Genomic DNA, 14,354 nt, shown 5'->3' with positions numbered 1-14,354 from the left:
ACTGGCGGCAAAACATTGCAGTAATACTCCCTATTTTCAGCTAATATTATAACCGAATGCATCGGAACTGTTTTCAACTCTTTCCGCTTATAACATTAGTTGTAAATTGTATTAGCAGTACATTTTTCGTCAGTAGTGGTACTGATAATTCCACTACTTGACGTTAGATGTCGACTACGAAATACTCGCGTTTTGATAAGAAAACTGATGTATTACCACTCTTTCTTTACTTGTATTTCTCTGCCTCTTTCTAAAATCTTCCTGGATTGTCAACCATCAACTTTTAACAGATTACCTACCGCATTATGTCCCGTACACTCCTCTTTTCGGTCTTTTCGGGCAAACTCGTCTCCATTCGGCTCAGAATTGCTCGATTTTGATTTTCTCTGACGGGCTACCGCGAAAACCGAAATTTGCAAATTGCGGGGATCTTTCTCTTTTACTCCAATGAAGGCGTAATTAGTGACAGAACTGACAGAGAAAGATGCCCGCAATTTGCGAACTTCGATTTTCGCCCTCCAGCCCTGAATCGCTGTCAAACTTCGGTTTTGTAGGAAGTGTCCTTTCTGTACTGTAGTAGGTACTATTATTTATTCTGTGGTACAGCGCCATCTACATCAGCTGACAAAAGCTAAGAAACACCAATTTTTATGCTGTCATTTCACTTTGTGGTTCGTAATCGGGATTTGTTCAAACATTCGTGTTTACAGTAGGTATCTTTCCTTTGTGCTATATTGTCTGTATGCCAAACTCCCTACGTAAACCCAAACCACGAAATGAATTGCGCTGTTATTTTACGTGTCTTCTATCAATTACTCCGATAAAATTTAACCCTTTGGAACCCAGGCGTTTATAAGTATATATTTTTATTTATATCGACATTCCTATACTTGTTGGGTAGGACTCGAGTCCTTTGAGTCCTCTGCCTCAAGACTCGACTCAGTTTTTCAGACTCTCGAGTTCTTTTCAACTTGATAGAAACCAGTCTTTTGTAGAGGCTCGAGTCCTTTTTTCAAGAACTCTCGATTTTTTTTACAAACAATTAGGTACACAAATCATACAATAACGCCTTATCTTATCTTATTATTGTTTTCGGGGGCCCTTACGGATACACTTCGACCCATAGGGATCTTTTGTACAATAACGCCTAACTTCATTACTGTTATTTAGGAAAACCTTTTAAATTGTTTACGGAGTCTTTATTTGGAGGCTCGAGTCCTTTTGAGTTGCTCTTAAAAAAGACTCGACAAAGGACTCGACTCGGGACTTAATGACTCAAGTTTTTTAAGCGCAGTCTCGTAAAAACGAGCAGAGTTCTTCAAATTCAGACTCAAAGGACGCGAGTATACCTACCAACACTATAAGCAGTGATCGTTAATTTTCCAGCAATTTTGGTGCGGCATAGTAAAAGTAATGGATTTTCTTCAATTTTGGTGCAGCATAGTAAAAATAAAGGATTTTCTTCAATTTTTTTCTAGTGAGAAGATTGGTTAAGGTTAATATTACTGTTATTAACCCTAATTATCTATTCCACCTAGAGTAGGGCATACAGATGCTTTTAACCAACAATGCTGCACCAAAATTGCTGGAAAATTAACGATCACTGATAATAAGTCACTGGGCACTGATCGGTCAAGCCTCCCACTTCGAACATCGTCAAAGTAACTGATAAAGACACACAATTGATACTATTGACAGCTTATTTCAGGCTTGTGAACGTTTAGATTGCATTAAGATTACTGCAATAACGGGACAATGTCAATTTCCTTAACGAAATGAGTGACTGGATTTGAACATTGCAATCTCGACGGCAATGCGGCAACACAACTTAATTTATCAAGGAAATTTACTGTGACATCGCCAGTCTTCCGCTGCTGCAATCCGAATGTAGCCTTTATAGTTCGTTTTTTTAGCATTAGAAAGGTAAGCGATCTTGACATGTCTTTTTATTAAAAATCACCATTGAAAAATAAGTCACAGAAAATATTTGCTATATTATAAGCTTTGCTTAGTTTGGGGCTAGGTTGGTCTGTGTAAGATGTCCCCTGATATTTATTTATATAGGGTAATTCGCGAGTAACTCGCCACCCTAAACTAAAAATTAATTCTATTCACATACAAATAGAATTTATTTTAGTATAAGGGGGCTAGTTATTGAAGGCTGGCCAGTTATCGAAACGCTATACTAAAATGAATTCTGTTTATAGCTGAATAGAATTCATTTTTAGTTTAGGGTAGACAGTTACTGGCGAATTACCCTACGACGTTTACGTAACGTTAATATAAACTAATTTTTAAAGCGTTTTCAACAAAAGACACGTCAAGATTGTTTACCTTCTTTCTAATGCTAAAAAAACGAAGTGTAGCACCAGAAAAATGTGTTTTATTTGAATGTAGGAATAGTGTTTTGCTAATGGTACATTGTTTTACAGGATTCAGGCACACACAAGCAAGCTTCGTCTTTGTTACCACATCTACCTCGTACAGGATGGATGATAAATTGTATTGTAGTTGTAACTTGACGCTGTGATGTGTGAAAAAATGATCTTGATCCCTGGCTAGTTTTGAGTAAAGGATATTATAATGTGTCTTATGCTACTTCTCCAAGATAAATATATAATTGTCAATCAATTTTGGGCACCACTCAAGCAGTCAACGTACTAGTTTGTTGGATTATGAGCAACAAGTGCGTGGAATTTTATGAAATAACATAGACGTTCGATATTTTAGCTTCATAGAACTTTGGCTAGTTTGGTTTTTAACAACCGAACAGTTAAGTAAAGAATAAGTCTACATTAAACTTGTATTTCGAATCGACAAGCTGGTACGTAAACTGATACTGTCTAGCTTAAAAATCTAGTCGCTCTAAGGTAGTAGCAAAAAAGTTTGGCTTCTAAAACCGCCACATTTTTAAGAATTTGACGTTTTTAGTTTCGCATTCAAATTATCGCCTGCCAAGTTACATAATTAGCTTAGAATCTAACATTTCTTTTTGTCAAGACAGTAGCATACCTACAACCATAACTTTTTCACACACCACAAGTGTATGTATGTACTAATAGTTGGTGTCTCAGGGAGCGGACAATGACAACACACGTTACAGCCATTCAGAATGTAATTGTTTTATGCAATAAATATAATTTGGAAATACTAACAGAGTGTTACTTCATTACATAGATTTGAGAAATGTACACATGACAGTCTACTATAAGTACAGGTTCGTGTTCTATTAGAGGTATATAGAAAAAGGTCTAGTGATCGGGAGGCGAATAGTGTTTCTAAATTTCAGATACTAAAATGACGGATATGTCGAATTTACAATGTGATCTTAAGCCTGATAGTGCTTTTTATGATATTTTCGGTTACTACGAAATGAAATATTTTCTATTTCGCAGAACCTAACTGCAAATGACGTGTATATTTTCGATTAAGATCTAAAGACACCTTTTGAGATTATTATCGATAGTACCACATCACTATTTAAGCAATGCAAAACAGGCAACACTGAATAGTCATTTCAGTATCTGAAAATTATAACCAAGGTTATCTGTATAGGTAATAGCCGAAATCATTCGTACCCGGTTGGAAATGAAACACCGATGCTTATTGACCTAAAAATGAAGAAACATTTATTTTCAGTATGTCTTTTGTATAATTTAATAACAGAATGAATCAAGTGTGTCGATAGGATAACAGAGCGGAGTTTCCATTTCGATAGAATAAGTTTCACCAACAATAGAAATATAATATTTATCAAGTCATTTACAGTTACAAATGCAGTACCAATAAATCTAATTTCGTTTACCGAGTTAGTTAAATTTAAACATTTATTATGATCGCGAACGCACTGGGAGCCGAGCGCTCGCCGCTACGGACTTACGGGCACAGTATAGTATATTTTTTTGGGATTTTTTAAGTTTTTATTCATCACGTACTTTATAAATATCTCATACTTGAAAAAAAAAATGACATTAAAATGTATCGGGTGCGGCGACACAGCCGGCCGCAACAAGCACGCCGCAGGCACGCGACAGGCACGCCGCTGGCACGCGACAGGCACGCCGCATGCACGCCACACGCACGCCACTAGCGAGCCACAGCACGCCACACGCAGCCGCCGCTACCATCACATTGCGACGTTTCACACCTATTCGTTTCCCTTTGTACCGCTACAGTTAAAATTGTTTCTTACATAGTAAAATTAACGGAATAGTTTAAAATCTAAATAAAGAGGAGGCGGAGGCGCCGGCGCGCCGCGCCTGCGTTAAATAACATTCGACTGAAACGATGTCAATTATTAAATTTATCGCAAACACTAGAGAAATGCAGGTCCGATACGATGGTAATATTGTGTGTCATGAAACAAAATGTATATTTGAATTCTCTGCTTTTTACACACACACCAGCCGGTGGCTCACTTCGACGTCATCATGGTGACGAATTCTGAAAACAAACAAACATTGCATCAGTGGAGGCGGACTTGGGGGCCGAGCGGCGTGGCGAGGCATGTTAGTATACGAATAATTAAACACGACAGATAAATTAACCGATACGATTTAAGATGCACTAGAAGGGTCGCTAAGGACAGTCCGACAGATAGATAAATCGATAGTTTCAAACCCTTCGGATGGACAGTGACGACAGGTGTGCTGATGTACGAACAAACAACATAGAGTCCGGTCACATTCGCCTGGTCATGCCACTACGGGGTCGGGAGGAATACCACCCTCCGTGGTATTTCCAGTTCCACAACTAAACGCTATACAGATATTAGACACATGCACCAGTATTAACAGAAAAACGTCCTAAATTTCCCAACGTAGAAATTCGATTGTATCTTTGTCGATACATAACTTATTGTTAGGGCATTTTCACTGAACTGCATTAGCAATTGTCACGAAACTGACGGTCAATGTTAAAACCCATATCTTTTATCAGAAAAGTGACAACACACAATTTAAGTCGCACTTTAAAGTACGCGGTAAAATGAAAATGCCCTATAACGTCTGCACTTGTTTAATAATTTGTCAGAACATGATGGAAGGTTTACTTTTGTTCCCAAACATAAAAGTGTTCATCACTATCAGAGTTTAACCCTTAGACCGGCAAAAACCTCAACTGACGCGAAAGGCTCAAGGGGCCCACTGATGATCAGTCAGTTAAACGCAACAGGTGACAGTTCCGAACAACTGACAGGCCGATATCGTCCGGTGAACTGATCATCCCCTGTACAGCTCAATATCAAACTTGGTGCCTTCCGATTCCGACAAGGCTTACGATAATGCACCGCGCACGATGGGGTTCAAAGAGTAAAATTTCAATCGACAAAGTTACAATCGATAATTCTAGTAAAATCCAGAGCCAGCAACAGATGCGGTTGCCGGTTCGTAATGTGAGGACCCAGGAGTGAGATGCGGGTGGGCGGGGCAGCTAACAGGGTGAAGGAACAGTAAGATCAAACCATTCAGAACAGGTACCTATTGTCGTAGGCCGTACTACAAGGTATATCACAGCGTTATTGGCGGTTAGTTACGAGGGGGTTTGGTCGGCGGCTCGCGAGAATACGAGTTTGGCGAGGGCATGGAAGTCTGCAAGAGAGAAACCAGCTGTAGCTTGGCCCGCCCGAGTACTACAGGCAACATCAACTAGCGGAATACCACGGAACTACGCATTCTTAAAGGATTTCTACAGACTGAAATAATTTTGTACACAACGAAACTCGTAAAAACATATGATACGTTCTTATGGCTCAGCAGACGACCGTGTTAAATATTTTCCGGGTTTCGTCGTGTAGAATATTATTGAATGATACTAAGATCTCTTGCAAGATGCTCGTTCGTCTTAATTTCACGCCTCAAATAACAAAACACCGCGAACAAAAAGCGGAAAACAAAAAACTACTCAGCGCTTGTTTATCTAACCACGAATCTAGATTTAGAGAAGACGAATATAATTATAAGTACAAAATCTTTACCTTACAGCGTGTTTTACTCTGTAAGGTCAATTCGAATTCGCGAGGCTGCCTTTGGGTTAGAAACCTGCGTCAAGTTTTGCTCATAGGGTGTTATTCGCCTCGACTCGACATTTACTCTCGTACGCGTTGTTGACAACCGGCGCATCGCCTCGTGACGTTGGCGCGCGCCCAAACGCAACGCTTTTTTATAATCGCAGAAACATTACACTGTATCCATGCAGCGCTCGTCTTACCCGTACACATGACGGTCTTTGTTACATGTCTGCGCTCACTTCTTTTCGAGTTTTTGTGATGCGATTTTGTAACGATCTAAAGGTTTCAACCGGGACCATAATAATACGCAATATCGCGCAACCCACGGAGGATCACGACGTTCATGACTGCCATATTTACAGCATCAACGTTCCTCTGAACTTAATGACGGTGTGTACGAGTAAGCGCTCGGGTAATTTACGAGTATCAGACGGATTCAGATTATTTAAAATTTTGGAGGTTCGTAAATCACGAGTATCATAAACGTTGGAACCGAGTAAACTAACGGGGGGAATGTATCGAGTCCGAGTGGAAATAGCTCCACCAGAGGGTTAGTGCGCGGCATGCGGGGAGCCTAGAGGGTGGTATTCTCCTAGCTTACACATACTATGACCATTTAAATACAAATGTTGCTGAGCCAAAACGACCCCTATCTTCATTGTATCTACTAACATATACGAATCATTTTGGCTTAGCATCGGGACAAACAAGGCTTGTCGCCAGAGACATTCCACAACGTGAGAGGAGCTTCAACAGCCATAACATTGTTTTTGAATCGCATCTATAGCGAGGGCTGCAATATTTTTACAGTACTATTTAAACGAAGGTTCTGGACATCTTTTGCACAAACATTGACAAACAAAGACAATACATTATTTGACATAACAAATGGCTATATGGTCTTTCATCAAGAGAGAACATTATCATAGATTTCGGTATGGTATGAATGTGGCATGTGACGCGTTGTCAATGAAGTGCCAAAATCTTAAATAGTATGTATCATGTATTGTGTTTACGAAACCATTTCTACGATATTTTCATTCACTTGTAGGTCAAGTACTATGGCATCAGTTTTAGTATCAGCATCTTTTTTTATTTGTATTATAAATGATGCGCGAAACATATGGGATACTTTATTTACAAAGACAATGACGTCAATGACGTAGTTTAAGATGACCGGAGCCTTTATTACAGTGGTTCAGTGGCGCGGTTTAAATCTTATTCAAAGTGTTAATACAAAAAACCAACCGCCACTGAACCCGTCAGATCCGAAGGGTGTTGATTTCACTTGTAGCAAATGTCGCAATATCGTGCCGTATCTCCTCTTAAGTCAATTTTGCTGTCAAAACAACTAAGATTGCCTTAACTAGTTGATTTTTACTGAATCACTATCGAACAGTTTCACACCTGTTACAACGGCCAATATGAAACTTTAAATGAATTCTTAAAATTTAAGCAGAAGGTACAGCACGATCTTTCATAGCTCAAGTGGAATAAGCTTACACAAGCTTTCCTTGAATGCCTTGTTATTTCAACTTGCTCTCAATCGAGAGTTTATTATTAGTTTACGGTTTTACAATTTCAACGTTTAATTTCAGATTAAGTGCTTCCAGTGAGACGAAATAGGAATAGCAGAAAGCTTGTGCAAGTTCTACCGTAAAGTATACTCCCAGTACGATTTCTGTACAGAAACATAACCGGAACAAGGAATTGCCCGTTCTCGCCTTACAAAATCAGTACCGGGAGCATTCCCTATATCAGGGATCTCCAAACTTTTTGGACCGAGGGCCACTCCTTTTCTCGATCCGGATTGCATGGAATTTGGCACTTTTCAGAGTCGTAGTTTGGAGATCGCTGACCTTAGTCTGCCCTGTTACAGCAAAAACACGCACCTAGATAGGAAATATGTTACAATATCTTAAAGATACGCTGCTTTACCGTAATAGGTAGGGTTGCCAGATGGTCGGGATTTGGCGGGATTCTCCCGATTTTTAGGATGTGTTCCCGATTCCCGACAAAGTGAAAATTGTCCCGAAAAACTGCTTCACGTTATAAAACAATAATTTCAAGTTCGGTGTGACTGTGCGGTGAGGGTGCGATGTTTTTTTTTTCTCGACTAAGTCACAAAATCCCGAAAAATTGATATTTTTTCCCGATGATAGCCCCTTTCGATCCGGCAACCCTAGTAACAGGGCAGTTCCGTTGCATATGATCCTATGACCCACGGTAGTGTTGTACATGTACGTACCCTCGTAATTGACCTGTCCGTCGCCGTCGATGTCGGCCTCGCGGATCATCTCGTCCACCTCCTCGTCGGTCAGCTTCTCGCCGAGGTTGGTCATGACGTGGCGCAGCTCGGCCGCGGATATGAACCCGTTGCCGTCCTTGTCGAACACGCGGAACGCCTCGCGGATTTCCTCCTCGCTGTCCGTGTCTTTCATCTTGCGAGCCATCATTGTGAGGAACTCGGGGAAGTCTATCGTGCCGTTGCCTGGAAACGATAAGAGGTGGGGTTAGTTTCGAAAATCGTTGAATGCCGTTTCGGTTTGGTCTGTTAAACGCCTTTTTTGGCCTAGTTATTCCTATATAGTCCTACGGGCTCAGCACGGTTCCATTTTTAGGGTTCCGTAGCCAAATGGCAAAAAACGGAACCCTTATAGATTCGTCATGTCTGTCTGTCTGTCTGTCCGTCTGTCCGTCTGTCTGTCCGTCCGTATGTCACAGCCACTTTTCTCCGAAACTATAAGAACTATACTGTTGAAACTTGGTAAGTAGATGTATTCTGTGAACCGCATTAAGATTTTCACACAAAAATAGAAAAAAAACAATAAATTTTTGGGGTTCCCCATACTTTGAACTGAAACTCAAAAATTTTTTTTTCATTAAACCCATACGTGTGGGGTATCTATGGATAGGTCTTCAAAAATGATATTGAGGTTTCTAATATCATTTTTTTCTAAACTGAATAGTTTGCGCGAGAGACACTTCCAAAGTGGTAAAATGTGTGTCCCCCCCCCTGTAACTTCTAAAATAAGAGAAAGATAAAACTAAAAAAAATATATGATGTACATTACCATGTAAACTTCCACCGAAAATTGGTTTGAACGAGATCTAGTAAGTAGTTTTTTTTTATACGTCATAAATCGCCTAAATACGGAACCCTTCATGGGCGAGTCCGACTCGCACTTGGCCGCTTTTTATCCACTATCACTAAGCCCGTCACTTTCGCACTTACATACTTAACAAGAACGTGACAGGCATGGTGATAAATGATAAAAATGCGACCGTGCTACTAGGGCTGGCTTCGAATTGAATCGGAGGCAAGGATAACACATTCAGTGCCGAAAACCCGACTATCGGGTATTTTATGATTTCGTTCCCAGGCCGGACGACCCGATAGTCGGGATCGTGGTACTACAGCTTTATATGACGAAATTTTTATAGCGCGGATGTCTTGTTTGGCTGGGTGGCAATGAATGTGTTAAAAAACTAATGGGGTGATAATCAGAAATATTTGTTCCTGATTCATAGGTGGTTTCCTAGTACACTACTTACTCAAAACACAAACCTTTTTTAAAGTATAAAAGCAGTTTGAGACAAATATCACGCGTTTGTCTACTTACCTATACCTAAATTGTAATAACGAAATATCAACTATAGAACTGAACGAGTCCTGAGACGTTATGGTATTGGGATTATTTCTTTTTGGTTTTAATATATTCATATACATATTCCTCCTCCGTCAAGTCAGCCTGTCAGTAATAACCAGTTTTGGTTGTAGCCTGACTCACGTAAAGTTATTTATTATAAATATTATTTCCATTAAATGAATACTAAAAGCAATTTCATTTAGGCAGCCTTGGAGTTTCACTTGTAACGATCGATTTAATCATATAAGTTCACCGGAAGTCGTACCTAAAGAAGAGGCCTTTATGACTAAGACAGTGTGCTGACTGACATCATCTAATGTGCTTCCGTCTATTATTGCATACCTAAAACCTAACCTCATTCATAAAACTTAGCATACCTCTGTTAAATTATGTCTCTTTCTAAGAAACACAAATGTTACAATGACAGAAATGGACAAACGATTATCAACGGCATATTAGATTTGACAGACGTTTATGAATAAAGCTATAATGATATATGACAACCCACTCTGTAAAATAGTCTAAATTTTAAAACGTTATTTGTCGAGAACACCCAAGGAGAGCGTTTCTCGTAAACGATGATGCAACGCTAATTAGTACTCGTTAATCAATCCGCATGCTACGAGGGGTATTCAAAATATTCTCGGTATGAGAATGAAAACAAACAAGTACGAAAAGTTTGATATTTTTATTTTTCAATATACTCCCCCCCTATGTTCATACACTTAAAAGATCGATCAATTATTTTTTTTAATCCCTCGTAAAAATATTTTTTATCTTTCGTGTAAAAATGCTCCTCCACTGCCGCCTTCAATGCTTCATCGTCAGAAAATTTATTTCCACGCAGATCCTTTTTAAGATTGGGGAGCAAAAAGAAGTCGCTGGGGGCTAAGTCCGGACTATACGGTGGGTGAGTAACAGTTTTAAACCCACATTCAACAATAGCTGCCTTGGCAATATGAGCAGTATGGACGGGGGCGTTGTCATGCAGAAGCAGAATACCTTTGGTTAACTTTCCTCGCCTCTTTTCTTTAATTACATCCTTTAATTGACGTAGAATGTTAGCGTAGTACTGTCCTGTGATATTTACACCTTTTTCTTTATAATCGATTAGTAATACTCCTTCACAATCCCAAAATATCGTGGCCATGACCTTGCCAGCTGAAGGGATGACCTTCAACTTCTTGGGATGAGCTGAACCCTTAATGTGCCACTGCATGGACTCTTGTTTACTCTCTGGGTCATAATGATGAACCCAGGTTTCATCTCCAGTAACTATTCTTTGCAGCACCTCATCAGGATTTTCACCGCACAGGTCAATAAAATCGGAACAACAAGCTACACGCATGTCTTTTTGAAGCCGAGTCAGCATTCGCGGAACCCATCTTGCACTTACTTTTGACATATTAAGATGGTCATGTATAATATCATGTACGGTACCAATAGAGAGATTGGTTACTTGTGCTATAGATTTTACCTTCACTCGACCATCTTCCAATATAAGTTTTTCCACTTTATCAATATTTTCTTGTGAAGTAGCTACTACAGGCCGGCCAGGTCTAGGGTCATCTTCAATACTCTCCCTTCCGCGTTTAAACTGGCTTGACCACTTTTGAATGGTAGATAAAGAAGGAGCAGACTCACGGTAAACACAATCCATTTCCTCTTTTATGGTTTTTTGATTTTTACCCTGTTTTGTCAAGAATTTTATCACGCATCGATGTTCTAATTTAGTTAACATTGTCAATTCGCACAGGATGTTCATGTTTGTACAGCAATTGCAGAAAAACAAAAGACTATCTCGGTTCGAATTATACTTTTTTTTAATGTCAATGAATAAACCTTAGCGGCCAGTAACGAAAGAAATTTTAGAAGAGGTCGTAAGATATCAATACCGAGAATATTTTGAACGCCCCTCGTAATATCATCAGCGGCACCGAAGTTCACGGAGGCAGCCTTGGCACCTTGGAATATTTTCTCATACGGTAAATATTATTCCTAGAGCAAGCTTTGTTTACGCCAACGAAGGATATGGGAGATCTTAATTGAAGATCCAAAAATAAATTCTAATAAAATTGGAAACATAGAAGGGAAGTAGTTATTCATAATAAAGTTGAAAGAATAAGGAAATGAGATGTCATACGATGGTGTTATTCAATCAGGCGAGACGGGAGACAAATGATAGATTAGTGTCTCAATACTCTCAATGGATCCCGAAACTTATACCGGGTAGTAGACCGTTTCAATTGAGACAGGCACATTGATTTATAAACACTGATAGCATTTATATCTTTAATGAAACCGGGAAACAATAATACGCTGAAATGTCGACATTTCTGCAGCAAATCGCTTTAATGCCAACGATTCCGGGAAACAATATGGATGCCCCGATGGGCATCAAGGAAACAATAGGTTTCTGGAACGTCACGAGTTATATTTACGGCGCAATAAAGACTTATGAGGGCGTATGATTCGAATTGCCCATAAATGCGCCATGAAAATATATACAGGCCACTATGTAAGCCAGCGTTGGGTTAAAGCGAGTAATTTTGGCAAAGACGAGCGCTTTGCACAATGAAGCATGTTGGTATCGCAGTGACATCATTGCCGGTCGTTGCTTAAATCATCCGCACAGTAACGGCCGAATTTCGGGCGAACATGGCGCGTTTGCCGCGTCAGTGTTATCAGCATTAACACATCCATAAAGCTAGTCGAGGGCGCGGCCATTAAAAATTCCTAGCTGAAATGTTTGGACAACACATGGTGGACAAACAATCTGCGACGCGCGTTGCATTTTTAATATGTTAACACAGGAAAATTTCCAGTTTAGGAGCGTATTTTTACGGTTACAGTCTCGACAAGGATGGAATTTAGATTCCGTCTCGGATAAGCCCGTGGATTTGCATCCTGTGTAAGGCGTATGTTTGAATAATTCACAGCCGTAACAATACGGCGGAGAGCGTGATCCGCACGACCGCATCTCGGCGAATCCGCGAAATAGAATAATTTACGAGCAACATCGTGAGGGATTTAGATGCTCATTAAAATTCTAACATTGCTTTTAGTAAGTTTGTAACAAATATATAATAAATAAATAAATAAAAATAAAAAAGCCTTTTATTTCAAGTCCAATTTGTTACACTCATTTCATTACAACAGTATAAGTTAGCATTTATTTATAAGTATTTATTTTAGGTATAATGTCAATTAGAATTATTTATTGTTATTGTTAAGTCAATTTTCACATATTATAAATATACAAAGTATTAATTATTTGTGGTGGACAAGAACCCCTCATCGGGTGAAGGCCTCCTCCAAGGACTTCCATCTATCCCTGTTTGTAGCTATATCTTTCCAGTTTATACCGGCTGTTTTATTTATGTCATCAGTCCAACGGCTGTTAGGTTTCCCGGAGCGTCGTTTGCCTGCAGGTCCTTTCCAGGTGGTAGCTTTCAAGGTCCAGCGCGAGTCTGACAGCCTGGCAACATGTCCAGCCCATCTCCATTTTTGTGTTTTGGCGTGTTCGAGAGCGTCTATTAGTTTTGTTACAGCTCTTATATTTATATGTGGTATTTTTTGAACTCTTTTTATGTTTAGCAGGCTTCTCTCCATCGCTCTCTGGCATGTAGTTATTTTTGATTTAATTTTTGCAGTGAACAGCCAGGTTTGACTTGCATAAGTCAGTGAAGGTAAAATACATATATCCATAACTTTTAAGTTATGGTTATGGAGTTATGGAAAAGTTATGGAACAAATATATACGAGAATTTAATTATCCAAACTACCTATCCCAATATATTTTGAAATCTTCCTATTCAATCGGTTCACTTCAATCGTCACTTTTTCTATAGGTAAGTGAATTTTTGCAGTTTTTTATACTGCAAAATTCTTGCATAAGACGAAGAGGATCGTACCTGGCGATGATATCAGGGTGAACGCTCCAATCAATGTGCAAAAATAAGTTGGGGTTAAGTTTGGCGCGTCTAATTGTGGGTTAACCTTTGCGAGGTGGACCGCGGGCTATTTATACAGGCCGCGCGATACGATCTTTCGAGAATGCAGCCGCATTCCGAGTACTTGTTCTAGCACCTGGGCCCGGATCATTTGTCAACGCGGTCTTTTAGCCAGATGGTAGGCAATGGTCATTATCATCCGTAAACAAACAATGTATATTGTACAATATAAGAAGGGGACACCCACGGGCCGAAACATCTACCAGTTGGGTCCCACATCTTGTCGGAGAAGGCAAGACGAGCTTGACGACGCCTTTAGACATTTCCAGGAGACGTCACAGGATATGGATACGTGGATGGACAGGAGGGAGGCCTTTGCCCAGCAGTGGGTCACTATGGGCTCGTTAATAAATAACACTCCTTTTTTCTTGGTAACCTATTTACTTCTCTATTGAAGATAATGCAGTATTAATGCGCAACGAAAACGTTTTAGGAAGCTTAATGCAGGTACGCGGAAGGAGAGAACGTGATACTCGATTGTTTTGCCAAGTTTGTCGCGTCGTCTGTATTAACTGACAAGCACGATCTCGGCCTGAGGCTATTAATTCATAATTACCGAACCGGAGCCTGTCATCTTTGGCGGAATCATTTCGCATCAGGGGAGATTTGGGGCAATTGACTTTTCAGTTTATGGAAGTCTACAGTAGGGGGATGGACCTGAACCAATCCCAGTCACTTTATTAT

General features: G+C 39.8%; 1 protein-coding gene across 2 annotated transcripts in view; it reads right to left on the bottom strand.

Moving 5' to 3' along the window:
- Window positions 1-3,602: 3,602 nt before the first annotated feature.
- The window catches only part of LOC134651452 (calmodulin), a 56,634-nt gene continuing 45,882 nt past the window's right edge, over window positions 3,603-14,354 (bottom strand). For both annotated transcript variants that reach the window (XM_063506560.1, XM_063506561.1), the window contains exons 3-4: window positions 8,256-8,498; window positions 3,603-4,443 (exon numbers count right to left, since the gene is read on the bottom strand). In XM_063506560.1, the coding sequence (XP_063362630.1) occupies window positions 4,415-4,443; window positions 8,256-8,498 (272 nt within the window). In that variant the 3' untranslated portion in view covers window positions 3,603-4,414. The remainder of the gene's footprint in view (window positions 4,444-8,255; window positions 8,499-14,354) is intronic.

Source organism: Cydia amplana, chromosome 10, assembly GCF_948474715.1.
Source record: "Cydia amplana chromosome 10, ilCydAmpl1.1, whole genome shotgun sequence".
NCBI classification, from domain to species: domain Eukaryota; kingdom Metazoa; phylum Arthropoda; class Insecta; order Lepidoptera; family Tortricidae; genus Cydia; species Cydia amplana.
The sequence above is the reverse complement of the archived record's forward strand: the minus strand, read 5'-3'. Positions and strand labels throughout refer to the sequence as shown.